Source organism: Vicia villosa, linkage group LG4 (genome assembly GCF_029867415.1).
Source record: "Vicia villosa cultivar HV-30 ecotype Madison, WI linkage group LG4, Vvil1.0, whole genome shotgun sequence".
NCBI lineage: Eukaryota > Viridiplantae > Streptophyta > Magnoliopsida > Fabales > Fabaceae > Vicia > Vicia villosa.
The window spans coordinates 175,581,719-175,603,716 of record NC_081183.1 but is presented as its reverse complement, the minus strand read 5'-3'; the positions used below and the strand labels follow the sequence as shown (position 1 = coordinate 175,603,716).

Sequence of the window (21,998 nt, the reverse complement as noted above, 5' to 3'; positions counted from 1 at the left end):
ATCTAGTATGTTTTATTTTAAAGTTGACTTTAGGTGACGTGCATACCATGTTAATAACAAAAATTTTAAAAAGAGTATCTTTTAAAAGAAATTTTGATAATAATTGAAACTAAATTTTAGTTATTTATAGGTATCACGTACATATTTAACTCAATTTTTAATGATATAACACAAATACAAATAAAAATAAATATTTATAGATAATTACTTCTCTACCATCTCCAAAAATTCGAGATGTCAATGAATAGAGTTTGAGTAGAATATTATAGTATTGTTATCAGATGCGCGGTTTGAAATAAATTTTAGACCGGATCCATACGCGCGTGAGGATAAACTTTTGTATTTGTAGTTATGAATATCTATTTTAAAATAATATATAATTATATTTTATTATGTTATTTTAAGTTTTTAACAACATTAAAAAAAATTCAAAGATGATATTGTTGAGTTTATGAAATAAATAAATATTTATATTAAAATGCATAATAAATTTACATACATATATTGTGCGTATGAGACTGGGTGAATAATAAAATATTCATTTCTGCATTCATATCCGCTTATTTTTGTGAATAATTACTCGTGTCTATATCCATATCTATTTTACTGTATCTGTCTTGTTATCTTGTGTGTGGATAATTTATGCGAGTTGGGATGATTTCAATTACCATCCTAATATTTTGAGAAGTTTTCAAGACAATTTATTTTAGAGAGAACTCTACATAACTTTCTGTGATGCATATATAAAATTTTCTTTATATCCTATATATAAGTTAACCATTAGGATAGTCAATAAGTGAAATTTAATTTTAAACATCATGAACATATGGAAATTCTTCCTCTGTTATTCTGCGGAAACAATATCACTTTTTTTAAGCTTTTTCAAAATTGTTATGATAGTAGTGCTGCTGCATCATGATAATCAAACATGTGATGCAATTACTAATAGCCAAACATATTGTACCCCTTCTTCATGCGGCGAAATCACCAACATCAAGTATCCGTTTCGACTTAAAGATGACCCAGTCACCTGTGGTAATCCGAGGTATGAGTTGTCATGTGAAAACAACATGACAGTGTTGGCTCTGTTTTCGGGTAAATACTATGTGCAGGAAATCAACTACGTACGCTACACAATTCGGTTAGTTGATTCTGGAATCCAAGAGACTGATTGCTCATCCATTCCTAAGTATTCCTTAGCGGCGTCAAATTTCTCAGTTCCTCTCATGAATAATTATAACGACTACGTGGATCCATATGAAATGGATTATGGTTCTGGGCACATAATATACTTGAACTGTAGTAAACCAGTGAAGGATGATCCTGAGTATGTTGATATAGGTCACTGCATCAACAGGGACTCCAAAAGCTATCTTTATGCTTTTGCTGCGGCGGCTCCGTACTATTCGGATGGTCTTGTTTTTAGCGACTTTTCGGTTGGGAGATTAAAAGATTACTGTAACGTGAAGGTTGTTGGTATGATATCAATATCAGCGTTTCATAGTAACAGAGTCAGAGATGATGTACCAAATGGATCCCTTTCAAACGAGCAAATTCATGGAATGCTACTCTATGGCTTTCAGCTATCGTGGATAGCTAGTCCTTGTAGAGATACTTGCGACGATGACCAAATCTGCAACTTCAATGGAACCACCAGAAATATTGAATGTTCCTACCTAGGCGACATGCCTGGTTATTGCAAATATCCATTGGAGAAACATGTCCACAAAACATGCGGTAAGAATTATGTATCTTTTCATTTTAATATTTTTGACACAATAATTTGATATATAACATTTGCCCGTGCAATAGATTTTAATTTATTGATAGTTTAAAAATTAGATTAAAACATATATACAAATGCATTTTATAAAAAAAAAATTAAGAATAAATATTTCAGAACAATTATATATATATATATATATATATATATATATATATATATATATATATATATATATATATATATATATATATATATATATATGACGTATTATATAAAAATGATATTTTTATTTGAGAATACGAGAATCAAAACAGGGGACCAAAACTGTAATTTAGTTTATATATTCATTAAAAAATTTATTTAAATTCTCTATTGAGTTTTGATATATTTTTAATTTATTCGGATTTTTATAAACTATTGAATTTTGATAGTTGTGCAAAGACATGAATTACAAAGTTTCAGGTTTAAACTCATAACACCCACTTGACAAAAAAAAAAAGCTCTCAAATTAAATTTATTTTTTATTTATGAATTTACTTTTGATCGATTTTATGGAATGTGAAAGGAAAGAAAATTTAAGAAACATACCACTTTACTTCCTTTGGCTGCACTCTAAAATGTCAAGGAAAGAAAATTTAATACGACTTTACTTTTCCGTGTAATATCAGAGAGAAAGAGAAGAGAAGCAAACTAGTACTAGAAGAAGAAAAAAACATTAATTTATCCGCTATCCAATAAAACCTACATTCATCCTTCAAGAGTTTCTTTGATAAAAATAAGAGTCGATTGATAAATTAGTTGATAATTTATAGTTTATAATTGATGGTTGGTGATTGATAATTTTTATAACTTATAGTTGATGGTAGGGGTGTTTGCGAGTTGGGTTGAGTTTAATTTGATTAAATCCAATACTCGATCCAATCAATAGTCTTTTGTTTGAGTTGAGTGTTCAACCCATATTTCTAAGACTAAACCTGAAGCAAACCAACCCAATCATCAATGAGTTGGTTCGTGGGTCACCCATTTAATATAATTTTTAAAATTTAAATAATATATTAATTTAATTTACACATTTATTTTACAAAAAACATTAAAAGAAAATTATAAAATTTTCTATTTAACTTGAATAAAATTTACCATAATACCTAAAAGTTCTTTTACAATTATGATCAAGTCAAAAAAAATATTCAAATGATACAAAGTATAATTTCAAAGATAAGATATATCTTTCTTCGAATATATTAATTTGATATCTCAAATTTGATTTAGACTTAGACTTTTACAATTAATAAAAACTATAATTATATTTAAAAATATATATGCATTGTAAGATTTATGCTAGATAATTTATAAATAGAATAAAATAAAAATAGAGTGATATGTCAATGGATTGAGTTCGTGGGGTTTAAAACATCAAACTCGTTACTGAACCAAATACCAATGGATTTAAACGGGTTGGTTCAGATTGGACCCGTACATGATTGAGTTGGATAAAAAATAGGAGTTGGGTTGGGTGAGTGGGTACGCGGGTTGACATTACCCATGAATATCCCTAGCTGATGGTTGAAACTGATAGCTGATAATTTAATTGAAGTGTTTGATAAAAAGAGTGGTTCAACTTACGTATAAATGTAAAATAACATAAAAGATATTTAATACATAATTATTTCATTTTAAATTAAAATAAATTATAAAGATTAAAAGTGAATTTTTGTTAAAATAATAAGGATAAAAAAAAGAAATAATGAAAAAAATATAAACTATAGGCTAACATGCTATTTAAATTAACATCTGAAAAATAAATTATAAGTTCATGATGAAAAGACCGTTATCAAATGATCTAAATTATCATTTAAACATATAAATTATAAATTATAAGCTTAAAAATCTGTCATACCTATCGGACTCCAAATATCTTAGGTTGAAATATAATAAAAAGAATATTTGTAAGATTAATTGAATGCAGAAGAATTGTTACTCTATTATATTTAAAAAGTTTAAAACCGAATGTTTTTTTTTTGTAGACCAACTGTGGAAGCCGCGCAGATATGTTGAAGGTAACAAGTTATCTCTAACTATATGATATAGTCCAAAGTGAACCAAACTGAAAAATAATAGATTGATTTAGGTTGAATTAATCAGATATATTATTTTTTTGATGAAAAGTAGTAAAACTGAATAGCAAATAGATTTGGAGTTTTGGTCTACAAAAATGAACGGTAACGGCTAGTTTTGGTCGTCGGAATCCACTGTCTCCTCCATTCTTCTCCCACCTCTTCTTCTTCTTATAGCCTCTCCTCTCTCAACTCCTCTCTCAACTCTATCTATCTCTTCTCTATTTGGTTTGTCCGCTTCTATGGAGGCCTCGTTCCTCTTCCCGGAAACCAATTTGAATTGTGAAAAACCCAGCAAGATTATCGATAATCACAAGGTAGTGGGTGATGGCGTTGCGAAAGCTAAGTCATTTGCGTCCGTGGTCTCTAAAAACGTCTGTAACATTCCATTAAGTCAATTGCCTACTCCTTGCCTAAAAGGGGATAGGCTTGCTATAACAATACCGGAGGATGAATATGCTCTGGGTTTGGAAGCATGTAAGCATCATCTACATGGCCGTGTGGTTTGGACAAAAGGTTCGCAACCTCTTACAGTTGTAAATCTGAAAAGTAAACTCATGGAGATTTGGCCGGTATTGGGCAAGTGGGGTGTGACTTCTTTAGGCAAGGGGTATTTTGAATTCGCCTTCTCTTGTCTGGAAGATGTTCAAAGGGTAAGGTCTGTTAATACTTGGAATCTCCCGAATGGCAGCTTAAAGTTGTTTCCATGGACAAAAGATTTTATTCCATCATCGTTGAAACAAACCTCTGCTCAGGTATGGATTAGAATTCATGGGCTTTCGCAGGAATACTGGAGACCTAGAATCCTTTTTGCCATTGCTAGTAGTATAGGCACTCCAATCTGTATTGATTCTGCTTCAAATAAATCGGTTTTTGAAAGGCCGTTTGGGCATTTTGTTCGTATTCTTGTGGATCTTGATCTTACAAAGGAGTTGAGTTACAAAATCCTGGTTGAAAGGATAGGGTTTGCGTTTTTTGTGGATATAGAGTATGAAAAAATACCTGAGTTCTGCCCACACTGCAACAATATTGGGCACTCCGTGTCGAATTGTAAAAGAAAGGAGCAGGAAAAAGGTAAAGGAAACATCCAGATGCAGAAACAGGACAGAAGCATTTATGTTCCAACAGGGAAGAAGTTCTCATCAGGAGAAACATCAAAGGTTATCTTAGGTCTGCAACCAGATATAGATATGGGTAAAGAAACTGACGGTCCTGTGCTCGAGCAAGTTCTTCAGGAGGAAAATGAAGATAATATCTCCAAAGGAAAGGATAGTGCTGACATGAATGATGCCGAGGGGGGTATCATTGTTATTAATTCCTCGAGTTCTAAGGATACTGAGGGATCCTCTAAGAGTGAATATGTGGATGCCACTCAAATCATTAATTTTGTGCCTGAAACTCAGCTTGATAATAGGCATAAGGAACAGGTCACTGATTTCCTAAAGGAATCATGGGATAACTTGGCTGAGATGGAGGACCAAGGAGTGGAATTGCTTCAGCAAAAAGAATTCCAACTAGTTACTAGCAAAAAAAGACGAAACAAAAGGATGAACTCTGTTGCCCAAACCAGGATTATAGCTGGTCCTAAAAATCTTACACTATGAAATGCCTCTATTGGAACATTAGGGGTATTGCCAATAGCTCTTCGAGATTGGCTCTAAAAAATCTAATTCAAAAAAACTCCCCTGAGTTTGTGTTTATTGCTGAACCTTGGATGGATTATTGCAATTTTCCTAAAGCTTGGATGGACAGGTTTGATTTAAAGCAATTTGCCTTCAATAAAAGGGATGGTCTTTTGCCTAATCTTTGGTGTTTCTGTAAGTCTTACTTAAACCCTAAAATTCTGTTAGCTGATGACCAGCATATCTCTTTCACTGTTGATTTTAACAGTCAGGTTTTAGGCTTTTCTGTTATTTATGCTTCTACTTGTTATGCTTTTAGAAGGAATCTTTGGAGTAATCTTATTTCTAGCATTAACATTCCTTGGCCATTCATAGGAGACTTTAATGCCTTCATTAGTGCTGATGAGTACAGAGGTAGGCATAATCCTAACAATATTCCCATGAAAGAGTTCTTTCAATGGTCTGATTCTAACCACCTTATTCACTTGCCTACTGTTGGAAACTTTTACACTTGGAGTAATGGTAGAAAGGGTAGGAACTTAACTGAAAAAAGATTAGACAGGGTCATTTGTAATTTAGACATGCTTGATGTTTGTAATACTTTAGTTTGTCACACTCTTACTAGAGTTAAATCTGATCACTATCCCCTGTTGTTCACTTGTGACTTTGAGAAGGTGAAGGTTAAATCACAATTCAAATTCTTAAAGATGTGGAGCCTGAATGAGGATTGTGAGAAAATTATTCAGGATGTTTGGAGTACTAAAATTTGTGGTTGTCCTATGTATATCTTGGATAAGAAGTTGAGGATATTGAAGGCTAAGCTAAAAGATTGGAATAAACATTGTTTTGGGGATGTGAAGGAGAAAGTTTTGATGGCTGAGAAAGTTTTGAAGAACATACAACAAACTATAGGCTTGTCTGGTTATAGTGATGAGTTGCAGGTTGAGGAAGCTAAAGCTCAACATGATTTGGAGAAAGCTTTGATCTTAGAAGAAGCTTTTTGGAAAGAAAAAGCTAATTTGAAATGGCACTGTGATGGTGATAGAAACACTAAGTTTTATCATACTTATGCCAAGATTAGGAGGAAAAATAATTTAATTTCCTCTCTTAATGTTAATGATACGGTGACTACTGATAGAGGCATCATTGAATCCCATCTGATTAATCACTTTTCTGACTTGTTTAACCAGAATGTGCAGCTGCAGGGCTCGGATCTCATCAAAAGGGTCATTCCTTGCTTGGTCAATGACAACACTAATGCTATGCTCACCTTAATTCCTAGTGCTGAGGAGGTTCATCATGCTGTTGTTAGTCTTAACTCTGAATCGGCTCCTGGGCCTGATGGATTTGGTCCTTGGTTTTTCCAGAAATATTGGAACATTATAAAGGGAGATGTTATTGGGGCTGTTAACCAATTTTTTTTGCAGGATTGGATGCTTCCTAACTATAATGCTAATACTATCATTCTAATTCCTAAAAACAATGAACCTAACTCTATCAATCATTATAGACCTATAGCCCTTGCTAACTTCAAGGTTAAAATCATTTATAAAATCATGGCTGATAGACTTGCCTCTATTCTTCCTTCCTTGATCTCTAAAGAGCAAAATGGTTTTGTCATTGGGAGAAGCATTAGGGATAGCATATGCTTAACTTCTGAAGCTATTAATGTTCTGAATAATAAAAGCTATAGTGGTAATGTTGCATTGAAAATAGACATTTCTAAGGCTTTTGACACCATTAATTGGAATTTTCTTCTTAGCACTATGGAATGTTTTGGTTTCAGCAGTAAATTTTGTGGCTGGATTACTACTTTGTTAAATTCTGCTCATCTTTCTATTGGATTCAATGGTACTCAGGCAGGTTATTTTAAGTGTTCTAATGGTGTTAGACAAGGCGATCCTTTGTCACCTCTTTTATTCTGTTTGGCTGAGGAGGTGTTGAGCAGGGGTATATCTCAGCTCGTTGATACGAATCAAATCAATCTCATAAAGGCCTCGAGAAATGCGTTTGTTCCTTCTCACACCCTTTACGCTGACGATATTATGATATTTTGTAGAGGGGATCATAAATCCATCACTGCCATTGACAATTTGCTCAAAGAATATGCTGGCTGTTCTGGGCAGTTTTGCAACAAAAACAAATCTCTCATTTATGCAGGGGGCATGTCCATAGGGAGATTCAAAAATCTTGCAGAGTTGATAGGATTCACCATGGCTAACCCACCGTTTGTGTATCTAGGGGCTCCTATTTTCATTGGTCGTCCTAAGCCGGTTTATTTTTTGTTTATTGCAGATAAGATCAAATTAAGACTGGCTAGCTGGAAAGCAAAGCTGCTGTCTCTGGCTGGAAGGCTGCTGCTTGTAAAATCAGTGATCCAGAGTATGTTTGTGCACTGTATATCTATATACAACTGGCCTGGTTCTCTTGTTAAGCAACTCAACAAGTGGATGCGCAACTTCATTTGGAGTGGTAACTTGGAGCAGAGAAAGATTGTTACTGTGGCGTGGGATAAATGTTGTGCTAGCTTGAAAGATGGAGGCTTAGGTCTCAAGTCTCTTGAGGGTTTTAACGCTGCCACTAACCTTCATTTGTGCTGGCAATTTGTGAAAGGGGAAAAAAGTTGGACTGATTTGCTGGCAGCTCGTGTTGTTAGAAACAGAAGATGCATTACTTACCACATTAGCTCATCTATTTGGTCTAGCATAAAGGATTGTTATTCTAAAGTTTTGGAGAATACAAAGTGGATTATAGGGGACGGGTCCAAAGTGATTTTTTGGCTTGATAATTGGCTAGATAAACCGCTAGCAGAGTTATTGAATATTCCTTGCATTTTTAAAAACAAGCTTTCTGTGATGGTGAAAGAGTGGAGGGTCAATGGAGATTGGTGCATTCCTTCTAATGTGTTGGCTGCTTACCCGTGTCTAAGGGATTTGCTGGAAAAGATCAAGTTTCCGGATGTGGAGGTGGATGATTCGTTAGTTTGGATGAATACTGTTAATGGTGATTTTACTTTGAAGCAAGCTTACTCTATTTGCCAGAAAAAAGCTGCCAAAGTCCTTGATTTCTATCCTTGGGATAGAAATGTTCCTCCTAATCAGTCCTTTTTAGTTTGGAGAATAGCTCATGCAAAAATGCCTACTGATGATAATATGGCTATAAGAGGTTTCCATACTCCGTCGCGGTGTTCTCTTTGTCGGGCCAGTGTGGAAACATCTCATCACATCTTCTTTCAATGCACTTTTGTTTCTCACATTTGGAAATGGCTGTTAGATAAGTTGCAGGTTGCGAGCAGTATATGCAGCCTGCAGGATTGTTCTAAATTGATTAAAGAATGGTGGTCTCCGCAAGCGAAAGATGTTGCGATATCGTGCATCTGCAGTGTGTTCTATAATGTATGGCGAGCCCGTAACTTGCAGAGGTTTGAAGACAAAGACACTCATTGGAACTGGTGCATTTCAAATATTATTGCTAGGGCCAGATTAGTAGGGAATAATACTGTCAATTGCTCTAGTAATAATATGCAGAGCTTCTCAATTCTTAAAAGCTTTGATGTCCTTATTCATCCCGGCAAAGTTTTGCGTATGATTGATGTTCTTTGGTGTCCTCCTCCTAGAGGCTGGATAAAAGTGAATGTAGATGGTCTTGCCCGTGGTTCGCCTATGTTAATGGCGTGTGGCGGTATTTTCCGTAGCGATGCAGCTGTGCACTTGGGGAGCTTCTGTAATTTCTTGGGGGAAGGGGATGCAGTGTTGGCTGAGCTGTATGCAGTCATTTTTGCCATTGAAAAAGCTAAAGAGCTGAGGTATAATAGATTATGGATGGAATCGGATTGCATGCTTGTTACTCAAGCTTTCTCTAATATTAACTTGGTTCCTTGGAAGATTAGATCTCGTTGGCTCTCTTGTGTTGCTTATACTCATTCGATCGAGTTTATGATCACTCATGTGTATAGAGAAGCCAATTTTTGTGCGGATCTTCTTGCGAATCTTGGTCTAACCTTAGGTAGTTATAATTGGTTTTATTTTGTTCATTCGGTTTTAGTAAGGGATTTCCTTTTAGATTTGGAAGGCACCCCTAGGATTAGAATCTTTTCTTAAGGGGTTTTTGGCTTGGTCCCCCCCTTTTTTTTTGTATCTTGTTTGTTTTCATTTTCTTAATATTATTCAGTTTATAAAAAAAAAAAAATCAGATATATTGAAAATAAATATGTAAAAATATTTTTAAAAATATTTAATTTACATCAATTAATTTTTTATAATAATATAAAATTATTAATTTTTTCATTTCTTCATATATGTTTTCTTATGATAATGATGATATAAATCATATGAAGAATATGGTTGGTTTTAATAAACGGGTTTGCGGGGGTGAATTTTGAAAATCTATTGTCCAAATCAATTAACAACGAGTTTTATTGGTTTGTTTCGATTTTTATCCGAACTAAAAAAATGTTCAACCCAAACTCTATATTTTAATTTGAATTCTGGTTTAGTTCGAATTTTCCCGAACCAATGAACATCTTTATTAAATTATAGGCTTGTCAATTATCTATCCCTTTTCTTTTACTCAATTATCTCTCTTTTTTACTTAATTATCTATCCTGTTTGTTGACATAAGGACTATAATTTATTGCAGATCTAGCAATTGGCATTGTTAAAGGTAATATTTTACTTTTACCCATATATATATATATATATATATATATATATATATATTATAATTTTTCAGCTAACTTATATTTTTTTAAGGCACATGACACAAATTAGTATTACCCATATTTAAATATTATCTTTTACTAAATGCTATGGATTAAGAGTCTAATATTAAGTAGGTAAAAATATTTAATACATATTTTTAATTGAAGTTAAATGGATATTTTTTTCAAATATTAAGATTAACAATAAAAATAATTGGTAAAAATATTATAGTACATAAAACTTGAAGTGGGAGTAGGGTGAAAATATGTTAACTCAAGTAACACAGGTCTGAGATAAATTAACAAAGATCTATGAGATAAATTAACGAGGATCTATGACATAGTCCACACAGATTTAAGATAGACTCTCTCTCTCTCTCTCTCTCTCTCTCTCTCTCTCTCTCTCTCTATATATATATATATATATATATATATATATATATATATATATATATATATATATATATATATATATATATATATATATATATATATATATATATATATATATATATATATATATATATATATATATATATATATATATATTGGGTTTAGAAAAAACTTATACTTTTTTATAAATCTATTTAATTTAAAAATTAGGCCACACAGACTATGAAAACAACCTTTTAAATTTATTAGGTTAGTCTATTTATTTTTATTATATTTTGTATTTTAAATCAAAATACTTAAATAAAACTTGGTTATTTTGAAGAACTTATGAAACTAAGTTGAAATTTTTTTATGGACAATGTTATAAGGGACCGATATAGAATTTTTTGAAGTTAAGAGACCAAAATGAACGGCGAGGTTAACATACGAGATCAAAAAGGATATTTTGCCATAAAATTAATTGTATTCCCCATCAACCAACACGTGTACATAGTGTTGGGCCACTTGACCCAGTACCTTGAAGGTTTGGGTTGTCTATATCACTACTACGAAAAGGACATTAATTTAACTACAGTTGGAAAAGATATATAATCACGCAGGTCATAGAGTTGTTATGTAGAGTGTTGTTGTAAATGTGTTACTTACAATCACGGTCTTGGGAGCGTTGTAGTATATTGAAAAATGCGCGCGATCACAACGGTTAGTTAACTCAACCATTGTGATAGACCTAAAGGTACCAGGTTCGATTCTCAACAACGGCATTTTTAAATTTATATTATTCTCGCCAGCGTTCAATATACAACCACTATTAGTTGTTATAACTATTGTCAAAATATATGTTGTTTTCAAAAAAAAGAAATATATGCTTTTAAAATTTTTCCCATATTTTAACCTGTATCTATTTTAACCATATCAGATTAAAAACATCCTGTATTTTTGTTAACCATGCATAAAGAGCATAAAAAATAACCTACATTTTACATCAAAAGCCAAAAATAATATTTACATCAAAAGTAAAATATGTTACTTACATCTTCAATCTCAAAAATATATTTTAAATCAAACAACATGACCCTTAAGTATATTACGGATAAACGCCCAATGTTTACAAAGTTCTTTAAAGTCCTCATGGGGGAATGGTGTTTCGTCGTTAAACATCTACGTTAAAAAGAGCAAAAAAGTAAATATCATGCAAGATAATAATTGAATAACCAACTTATGTATAATATAAATGTAAATAATTTATGACATAAAATATATACCATATCCCTTGAATCAACAATGTTAGGGCCGGTCCTTTGAATTTGGGTGCCTTGGGCGATTTAAAAGAGTGATGCGCCTTTAATTTTTTTAACAATAAATACATAAGGATAAAAGAAATAATTGGATAAAAAACACATTTTCATTTGACATTGTGCAAAAAGAATACAAGTATGAATCTTTAAATCAATATTTATACTACATATCAAAACATAAACCACTATAAAGAAACTTCTTCTTCTTCTTCTTATTTAAATATCATCCTCTTAGCATTTTTTGTTGCGAAATCATTAATAATTTGTTCATAATCAAGGTTCTTCAAAAATTATTTTCAATTGAAATCAACGCAAGATTATTTAATGTATCTTGTGACATAGTAGATGTCAAATAAGATTTTAATAATTTTAATAATTTTAATTTAGAAAAACTTCTCTCAGCAGATGATGCAACACTGATAGGAATAGTCAATATTATTCTATAAGCTATGCATGCATCAGGAAAACAATTAAAAGTCTTTAAAGAACTCAATATCATATAGCTTGATTTTGATTCAACTGTTAAAACTTCTCTAATAACTTTCAATTCTTCAAACAAAATTTCACCATCAAGATCAAGAGAATCGTCATGTTTTAAACAAGTTTCAAGATGTTTTCAACATGCTTTCAATAATAAACAAGAATCCAAAAATATTTTCATACGTGTTATACTGCTCTAATCTTCTATCAAGTGAGCCAATTGTTTGATCTACAATATAAAAGAAATAGTGATTTCAAAAAGACTCTTCAGCAGAGTCAAGATTCAGTTGTGTGGGTTGGGATGTATTTTCATCATAGTGTTGTTTTCTACGAATTTAACGTTTTTGAATAAACACACATTCAATCTCCATTTCATTCCCAATATTTTTTACCACTAGCCTTAGCATTTACAAATTCATATTCTCTACATTCTTTTATTAATTTTGACTTTGTAGTGTCCCTATATATTTGTTAGCCAGAATTTTTCAAAAAAATAAATTTTAGCAAATATTTTTATAATAGAAAATTCTCTTTTATTATATATAGAGATAAAAAAATTGGTGCCCCTAAAATTATGGGGTCCTGGGCTCCCGCCCCGCGAGCCCGCGCTCAGGGCCACCCCTAAACAATATCGGCAAGGACAATGTTTAACATGTGTTTCATGACATAATACCCACCCACACTCATAACCTCCTGAATGTTTCCTCTTCTATAAATTTAAATATTAATTTCACGAATATAACCACACATGCATGTAACAGTATATATAAATGAATGTTACAAGTAATCGGGCCACTTACCTTAGGCAAGAGCCATGAGGGCCTTCTTCTAATATTGTACATGATATTTTGTCGCTGCACAACATTATACATTGAAAATAAATTAAACATATTACGCGTTAAACTAATTACAATATTAAAGAAAATATCACTTTAAAGTTTCATATCAACATACACTTACCGATTAATAATATCTTTTATTTTGTTTTCGAGTTTCATATGTAAGGAACACAATGTAATTATCGTATTTGTCCTAAGTGGTATGATGATCCATTATCAATGACCACTGAATAAACACTAGCATATATATAATTAGTAGTTACTCATTGATAAATGGTGCTAAGTAACATTCTTTTCCCACCTCCTTTAACCGTTTTGTCAAGTAATCTTGAATTTTTTTGGATCATTATTTTGTTCATCAAATACTATATTAATCCAAGATCCATATATAATTGATTTATTTAACTCTATACAAACACAATGAATGTACCTAAACAAAATTAAAAAAATCAAAGGAGAAAATACAAAAATGATAATGTACTATAGTGACATGCATATTCCATTATATACTTACGTGCGCCAAACTTGTAATATCCCTACATCCAGCCACATATGTCCAATGGGAAAATCCCTTACATCTTTAAGATCATAAACGAAGAGTTAAACAGTTGGACAATATATATATTGTTACCAAAGCATTTAAGTAACAAATAAAAAGTCCTACTTATAATTTTTCAGCAACTACTCTTAACGTATCTGAGGTGCACTCTTCATTTGGTCTTAATCGAGCCCTCTTCCACTTCTCATGTCTTGATAGTGTAGATGGAAAGCGATCATCTCCCCGTTATTTTTTCAAGCATGATTGTTTTCTCAAGTTTCCTGTAACCCCCATGAAACAATCTTTGGGGGTACATGTTTTTTTGCCTTATTTTGTATTCCTATTTCGCTTTCAACCTGTTATTTACATAGTGAAAATATATATGATTAGTATCTATAACTCATTAGCATAAAATTATCGGATAAATAAGACTAGTACTAACTTTGAATTTCTTAGAACGATGGTCCCTCACAAACTTTTTCCATTGCTTCTTCGAAATAAACTATATCTTATCAATGGATGGGAAAGACCAGGCTTAGGCTTCCTGATATAGTCAAACTTGATCCGTGACTTAAATCCCCTCAAAATAGTACCGGTGTAAGTGATCCACTTATTTTTTCAAAATTTTTTTATCGGTAAACTCAAAACTCAACTACATTTAAATCAATAAGTATGTATTAGAAATTATAAAAAGTGATATCAAATAGATGAAAATATTTTTTTTACCATAACTAGTAAATCACCCGTGTTGCCGCACGGGTACATTTATTTGATATTATATATATAATTTGTTTAGATATTTATAATATTAAATGATAAATATAATAGTATAAAGAATACTGATATTCATGCATTTGCATAGGTTAGAATAATTTTATATGGTGGTTTTATACTCAAATGCATACTGAAAGCAATATTTATAAAAAAATTGTGTGAATTTAACTAATCGTGTCCCGTTACAAATTTATTTAATATGATCAAGAGAATCGTCATGTTTTAAGCAAGTTTCAAGATGTTTTCAACATGCTTTCAATAATAAACAAGAATCCAAAAATATTTTCATACGTGTTATACTGCTCTAATCTTCTATCAAGTGAGCCAATTGTTTGATCTACAATATAAAAGAAATAGTGATTTCAAAAAGACTCTTCAGCAGACTCAAGATTCAGTTGTGTGGGTTGAGATGAATTTTCATCATAGTGTTGTTTTCTACGAATTTAACGTTTTTGAATAAACACACATTCAATTTCCATTTCATTCCCAATATTTTTCACCACTAGCCTTAGCATTTACAAATCCATATTCTCTACATTCTTTTATTAATTTTGACTTTGTAGTGTCCCTATATATTTGTTAGCCAGAATTTTTCAAAAAAATAAATTTTAGCAAATATTTTTATAATAGAAAATTCTCTTTTATTATATATAGAGATACAAAAATTGGTTCCCCTAAAATTATGGGGTCCTGGGCTCCCGCCCCGCGAACCCGTGCTCAGGGCCACACCTGAACAATATCGGCAAGGACAATGTTTAACATGTGTTTCATGACATAATACCCACCCACACTCATAACCCCCTGAATGTTTCCTCTTCTATAAATTTAAATATTAATTTCACGAATATAACCACACATGCATGTAACAGTATATATAAATGAATGTTACAAGTAATCGGGCCACTTACCTTAGGCAAGAGCCATGAGGGCCTTCTTCTAATATTGTACATGATATTTTGTCGCTGCACAACATTATACATTGAAAATAAATTAAACATATTACGCGTTAAACTAATTACAATATTAAAGAAAATATCACTTTAAAGTTTCATATCAACATACACTTACCGATTAATAATATCTTTTATTTTGTTTTCGAGTTTCATATGTAAGGAACACAATGTAATTATCGTATTTGTCCTAAGTGGTATGATGATCCATTGTTAATGACCACTGAATAAACACTAGCATATATATAATTAGTAGTTACTCATTGATAAATGGTGCTAAGTAACATTCTTTTCCCACCTCCTTTAACCGTTTTGTCAAGTAATCTTGAATTTTTTTGGATCATTATTTTGTTCATCAAATACTATATTAATCCAAGATCCATATATAATCGATTTATTTAACTCTATACAAACACAATGAATGTACCTAAATGATTAAACAAAATTAAAAAATCAAAGGAGAAAATACAAAAATGATAATGTACTATAGTGACATGCATATTCCATTATATACTTACGTGCGCCAAACTTGTAATATCCCTACATCCAGCCACATATGTCCAATGGGAAAATCCCTTACATCTTTAAGATCATAAACGAAGAGTTATACAGTTGGACAATATATATATTGTTACCAAAGCATTTAAGTAACAAATAAAAAGTCCTACTTATAATTTTTCAGCAACTACTCTTAACGTATCTGAGGTGCACTCTTCATTTGGTCTTAATCGAGCCCTCTTCCACTTCTCATGTCTTGATGGTGTAGATGGAAAGCGATCATCTCCCCGTTATTTTTTCAAGCATGATTGTTTTCTCAAGTTTCCTGTAACCCCCATGAAACAATCTTTGGGGGTACATGTTTTTTTGCCTTATTTTGTATTCCTATTTCGCTTTCAACCTGTTATTTACATAGTGAAAATATATATGATTAGTATCTATAACTCATTAGCATAAAATTATCGGATAAATAAGACTAGTACTAACTTTGAATTTCTTAGAACGATGGTCCCTCACAAACTTTTTCCATTGCTTCTTCGAAATAAACTATATCTTATCAATGGATGGGAAAGACCAGGCTTAGGCTTCCTAATATAGTCAAACTTGATCCGTGACTTAAATCCCCTCAAAATAGTACCGATGTAAGTGATCCACTTATTTTTTCAAATTTTTTTTATCGGTAAACTCAAAACTCAACTACATTTAAATCAATAAGTATGTATTAGAAATTATAAAAAGTGATATCAAATAGATGAAAATATTTTTTTTTACCATAACTAGTAAATCACCCGTGTTGCCGCACGGGTACATTTATTTGATATTATATATATAATTTGTTTAGATATTTATAATATTAAATGATAAATATAATAGTATAAAGAATACTGATATTCATGCATTTGCATAGGTTAGAATAATTTTATATGGTGGTTTTATACTCAAATGCATACTGAAAGCAATATTTATAAAAAAAATTGTGTGAATTTAACTAATCGTGTCCCGTTACAAATTTATTTAATATGATATAGATTTTATTTAAATAAACATGTAGATATTTTATTGATAGTGCCCCGTGAAAAAAATAAAAAAATTTGACATTTGAAAATAAGAATTTTGTATCTCAAATAAAAACAATTGGTAATTAAAATAAAATATGTATTTTACTTAGAGCTGTCAAAATGGGTTAGCCCATATGGGCCGGCCCGCCAGGCCCGAAAAATCATAGGGCTTGGGCCTTAAAATTAGAGCCCATATTTTTCAGGGCCTTTTTAGCCCAGCCCTGAAAAGCCCGCTACCCATTAGGGCTAGCCCATATGGGCCGTGGGTAGCCCATCAGGCCCGCATAATTATAAATTTTAAAAAAATTTATTAATATTTATATTATCTTACTCCAAAATAGCATATTGATTTTTCTTACTTCACTAAATTTTATCTCTATTTTATTCAACCTTTCTCTTTTAAATATTATACATTAATATAATCAACATTTTTTCATCATATTATATTAGTTTTTCTATTATAATAAATATTCAAGTATTATTTTATACAATTTAGACATATATCGTATTTAGAAACACATTATAGTATTTATAAGAGATAATATAGTACTTAAAAATGTATTATGTTTAAAATAAAATAAAATAATTTTATTTATAATAAATATTATGGAGTTTTTATTTTAATTTTTTTAAATAAAAAAGACCATTTAGGGCCGGGTAGCCCGAAGCCCATCTAGGGCCGGGCTCGGGTAGTAAATCTCGAGCCCATATTATACAGGGCCTTTTTGACCCAGCCCTAAAAAGCCCACGGCCCGCTAGGGCCGGCCCGTTTAGGGCCGGGTAGTCCATATTGACAGCTCTAATTTTACTGATAGTTTTCAGTGAGAAAATTGAAATATTGACATTTGAAATTATTTTTTTAAATAATTTTGACATTTGAAAATAATATTTTTAATAATTATATTAATTCAATTTATTAATTTATTTATGTTTAAAAAATAAAAAAGAAAAGAGAAAATTAAGAGAGAGAAAATTAAAATGAAAGTGAAAATATTGGAGAGAGAAAAGGAAAATGATAATTTGAAAAGTGAAATATTGGGGGACATGTGTTGCATTTTGGTTTGTTTGGAAGTTGAATAAAATTGTTGGATTATGAAAAGACAATTTAGTCCTTTTTACCTTGTAAATTTTTGAAACAAAAAGGGTAATTTGGGTAGAATGGTGGACTTTTTTAAATAAATTGATAGTAGACATATGTCCATATGCTATCTTTGAGATCATTTGTAACTTGTTTCCAATCATCTATCAATTTACTAACTTTGTTACGTCCAAAGAACGCAACATAACTCTGAAAAGTAATATTCACAATCAACTACTTTATAGAACGAATCAAACACGGTCGAAAATTTGTCACTTGAGTCTCAAACTATTATGAGTTGGGGCATCATTGTGGCACCTCTTTGTAATCTTTTCGTTTGAGTATCATTTATACAAGTATCATTTGTATGAGTTTCTTCGCTAGTAGATAAAGAATTCGACAATGTTGATATCTATGTTAAAAAACAACAACATATGTGACGATGATGAAGGTCTGACTCACACATGAATTTACTCTAGAAATTCAACACGGTAAGGGTCTGCATCCATCTTTGACTTAAAGGTCTCTTGGAATTGAGTCAACATAAATACTACATCATCCAGTTTGTCGTTGTTTTTACGTGTGCCACCCACCATTTGGATATTCCAGGACAAAAGTTTCTCTCAATCAGAGCACCAAATGAGGAGTTTTGTGATCTCTGAGTTATAGGGTTAGAGGAACCTTCAAGCATTCAAGATGGAAGAATGATAAATTCATTGATGATTCAAAATGGTACATAAAATGATTTTTTTAATAGATTCGTACACTACTAGTCATAAATATTCCAACTCTGTTCAACAATTCCATATATAGAGTTTAATATGCATGCATTATTGACAGTATAAAGAAATTTTACACGGCCTTCAAATAAGAAACCACCAATCTACCAAATCATCTAAATCGTTTTAAAATATCAGTATGATTTGGCAGAATGCACACCGTTCATTCGATGATTGTGTAAAATTATTTTACATTGTCAGTGCATCTCTTATTCTCTCTCTCTCTTTCTCTCTCTCTCTCTCTCTCTATATATATATATATATATATTATAATGTTATATTCGTAAAAGGCCTCGTCTAGGGCGATTTCCATTAGACCATCCTAAAAGTGGTGGCGATGAAAGGTCGCGCAAAAGGAGGTATTGCCTTGCCCTATAGCTTCTCGTGCTCTAATGTTGAAACCGTAAGATAAGACCTTTCCGAGGAAGTCAAGGTCATCAAGTGACTCATGACTCCCTTGAAAATAGGAATTCAAGTGTCCACTACTGACTAAGTGGGTGGTATCTCATTTCAAGGAAACCCTAGGTCCTAGAGGCCTTTATAAATACATCTTATCTTAAGAAGAAAGACATACCTTAAGTAATACACATTCTTAATATTCTAAAGAGCACAATGCTCACTAACGTCTTAACACATGACCACTGACGATTGTACGATTGCTACCAAACATCACTGATTATCGGTAGGGCATCTCACCTCATGTGAACAACTCTCCTAAATAACCTTAAAACATTACCGTACAAGGCTTTTCGCCGCCATGGACAAGTTCTTACCACCAAAATATGTTATAAACCTACTAAGGTCTTTGGGTCTCCATGCCCTTGGAGATATAACATGCACAACTGTACTTGTTGATCAATATGTGTGTCTGTGTGTATATATACATTCGATCAAACAGTTTTATAAATAGTCTAGTTTTTAGGAGAAAGAATAGGTCATATATATATATATATATATATATATATATATATATATATATATATATATATATATATATATATATATATATATATATATATATATATATATATATATTAATTTTATTTAATATGACTGTTTGACCAATTATTATAACGATTGAGATTTAGTGTATATCTTTTAAAATTACACTTGTTTGACCAATTATATATATATATATATATATATATATATATATATATATATATATATATATATATATATATATATATATATATATATATATATATATATATATATATATATATATATATATATGTTCACTTTTTCATTAGTTATTATCTTGTTTTACAAAGCATGCAATGTTTTTTATGTATTAATTGTTTTTCCTTGATATGATGACAGGAATAGCCCAAATATTTAGGATAACAGCCACTCAAACAATAGAGAAAGGGTCAGACTCTCTAATTGCTATCGAGATAGGAAGAGTGACCGGAAGATATATTTTACCATATTTTGTTCCGAGATTTATACTGGGTCTTTTGATTTTCTTTATGCTATTGATATATATGTATGGGAGAAGACATATATCAATTTATGCAAATATTGAAGGTTTTCTTCAAAGAAGTACCTTAATGCCAATTAGGTATTCACACAAAGAAATAAAGAATATGACAAGATGTTTCAAAAACAAGCTGGGTGAAGGAGGATTTGGAGCTGTTTATAAAGGAAAGCTTCGTAGTGGATCATTTGTAGCCATAAAGATGTTGGGAAAATCAAAGGGTAATGGACAAGATTTTATCAATGAAGTCGCAACTATAGGGAGAATACATCACGCCAACGTGGTTCGACTTATTGGATTTTGTGTGGAAAGATCAAAACGAGCTCTTGTTTATGAATTCATGCCCAATGGTTCTCTTGATAAATACATTTCTTCTAGAGAGAATGTTATTACTCTAACTTATAAACAAATGTTTGACATATCTCTTGGAGTGGCTCGTGGAATTGCTTATTTACATCAAGGATGTGACATGCAAATTTTACATTTTGATATCAAGCCACATAACATACTTCTAGACGAGAACTTTATCCCCAAAGTTTCAGACTTTGGTCTTGCGAAGCTTTATCCTAATAACATTAGCATTGTCACTTTGACTGCAGCAAGAGGTACAATTGGTTATATGGCTCCTGAATTATTTTATCAAAATATAGGAGGAGTTTCCTATAAGGCTGATGTATATAGCTTTGGAATGCTTTTGATGGAAATGACAAGTAAGAGAAGAAATTTAAATCCACATGCGGATCGTTCAAGCCAACTTTTCTTTCCGTTTTGGATCTACAATCAATTGGTTGAAGAAAAGGACATAGAAATGGATGAAATTTCAGATGAAGAAATGATTAATGTGAAAAAGATGTTCATAACCGCGTTGTGGTGTATACAATTAAAACCAAATGATCGTCCTCCGATGGACAAAGTAATAGAGATGCTAGAAGGGAATATTGATGACATCGGAATTCCTCCAAAACCTTCTCTATATCCAAATGAAATTATTCAGGAAGATCTCGATGTAACCTCTGAGGAATTTGAGTCAGATGCTGTTACTGATTGAGTCAGGTGCTGTTACTGACTTTGTTATTTTCTACATGGAACAAACATATAGCCTTTATATAATGTATTCTACTTTACAATTGTTGCACGTTTCATAATAATATCTTCTAAATTAAACTTATGTGGCTATCAGTGTTATGAATATCAATTTTATTCATGTATGTATTTGATTAGCATAACTGTGTGCTTAGCTTGGATTGAAATTCAATTCGACATATAAATTAAATGCTTGAAGTTTGACATGAAAGATAGACATTTTTTTTCTTACAAAGAGGGCCGAAGCCCGTGAAAGATAGACATTTTACTTTACAATTATTTGCACTATTGCAAAAAGACTTTTTACGGGTCATTCAAAATTGTCTTCTTACATTGTTTTTTTTTATTTGATGTAAAATGTGGACCCGTTTCATATATGATGTAGTAGTTACAATGGAAGCCAATTTCAATGCATGTCGGGCTTATTTTGTGGGCATCTTTGAAAAATAATAAGTAGGAAACAAATTTGAAAGTAAGTAATAAGTTGGAAAACATAGGAAAATCCAAAGGCAGATTCAAATTTTCCTTTGTTTCCAAAATAAAAATGGTTGACTTTGACACCTGTTTGGAGTCTCAGCTCAAGATCAATCAC

The 21,998-nt window shown here is 31.6% G+C and overlaps 1 protein-coding gene across 1 annotated transcript; it reads left to right on the top strand.

The window, feature by feature from the left end:
- The first annotated feature begins 707 nt into the window (after positions 1-707).
- Positions 708-21,497, top strand: LOC131596054 (LEAF RUST 10 DISEASE-RESISTANCE LOCUS RECEPTOR-LIKE PROTEIN KINASE-like 2.1). The gene is made up of 4 exons (XM_058868611.1): positions 708-1,737; positions 3,751-3,783; positions 10,101-10,124; positions 20,167-21,497. Exons 1-4 carry the CDS (start codon positions 819-821, stop codon positions 21,369-21,371), a joined length of 2,181 nt encoding a protein of 726 aa, XP_058724594.1. The 5' UTR covers positions 708-818; the 3' UTR covers positions 21,372-21,497.
- The last annotated feature ends 501 nt before the right edge of the window (positions 21,498-21,998 follow it).

Bases quoted from the DNA above. Each gene is read 5' to 3' on its own strand.
- LOC131596054 (XM_058868611.1), top strand. From the start codon at position 819: ATGAACATATGGAAATTCTTCCTCTGTTATTCTGCGGAAACAATATCA. The intron at 1,738-3,750 runs GTAAGAATTATG...TTTTTTTTGTAG, and splicing joins ACATGTCCACAAAACATGCG to ACCAACTGTGGAAGCCGCGC. The intron at 3,784-10,100 runs GTAACAAGTTAT...AATTTATTGCAG, and splicing joins GCCGCGCAGATATGTTGAAG to ATCTAGCAATTGGCATTGTT.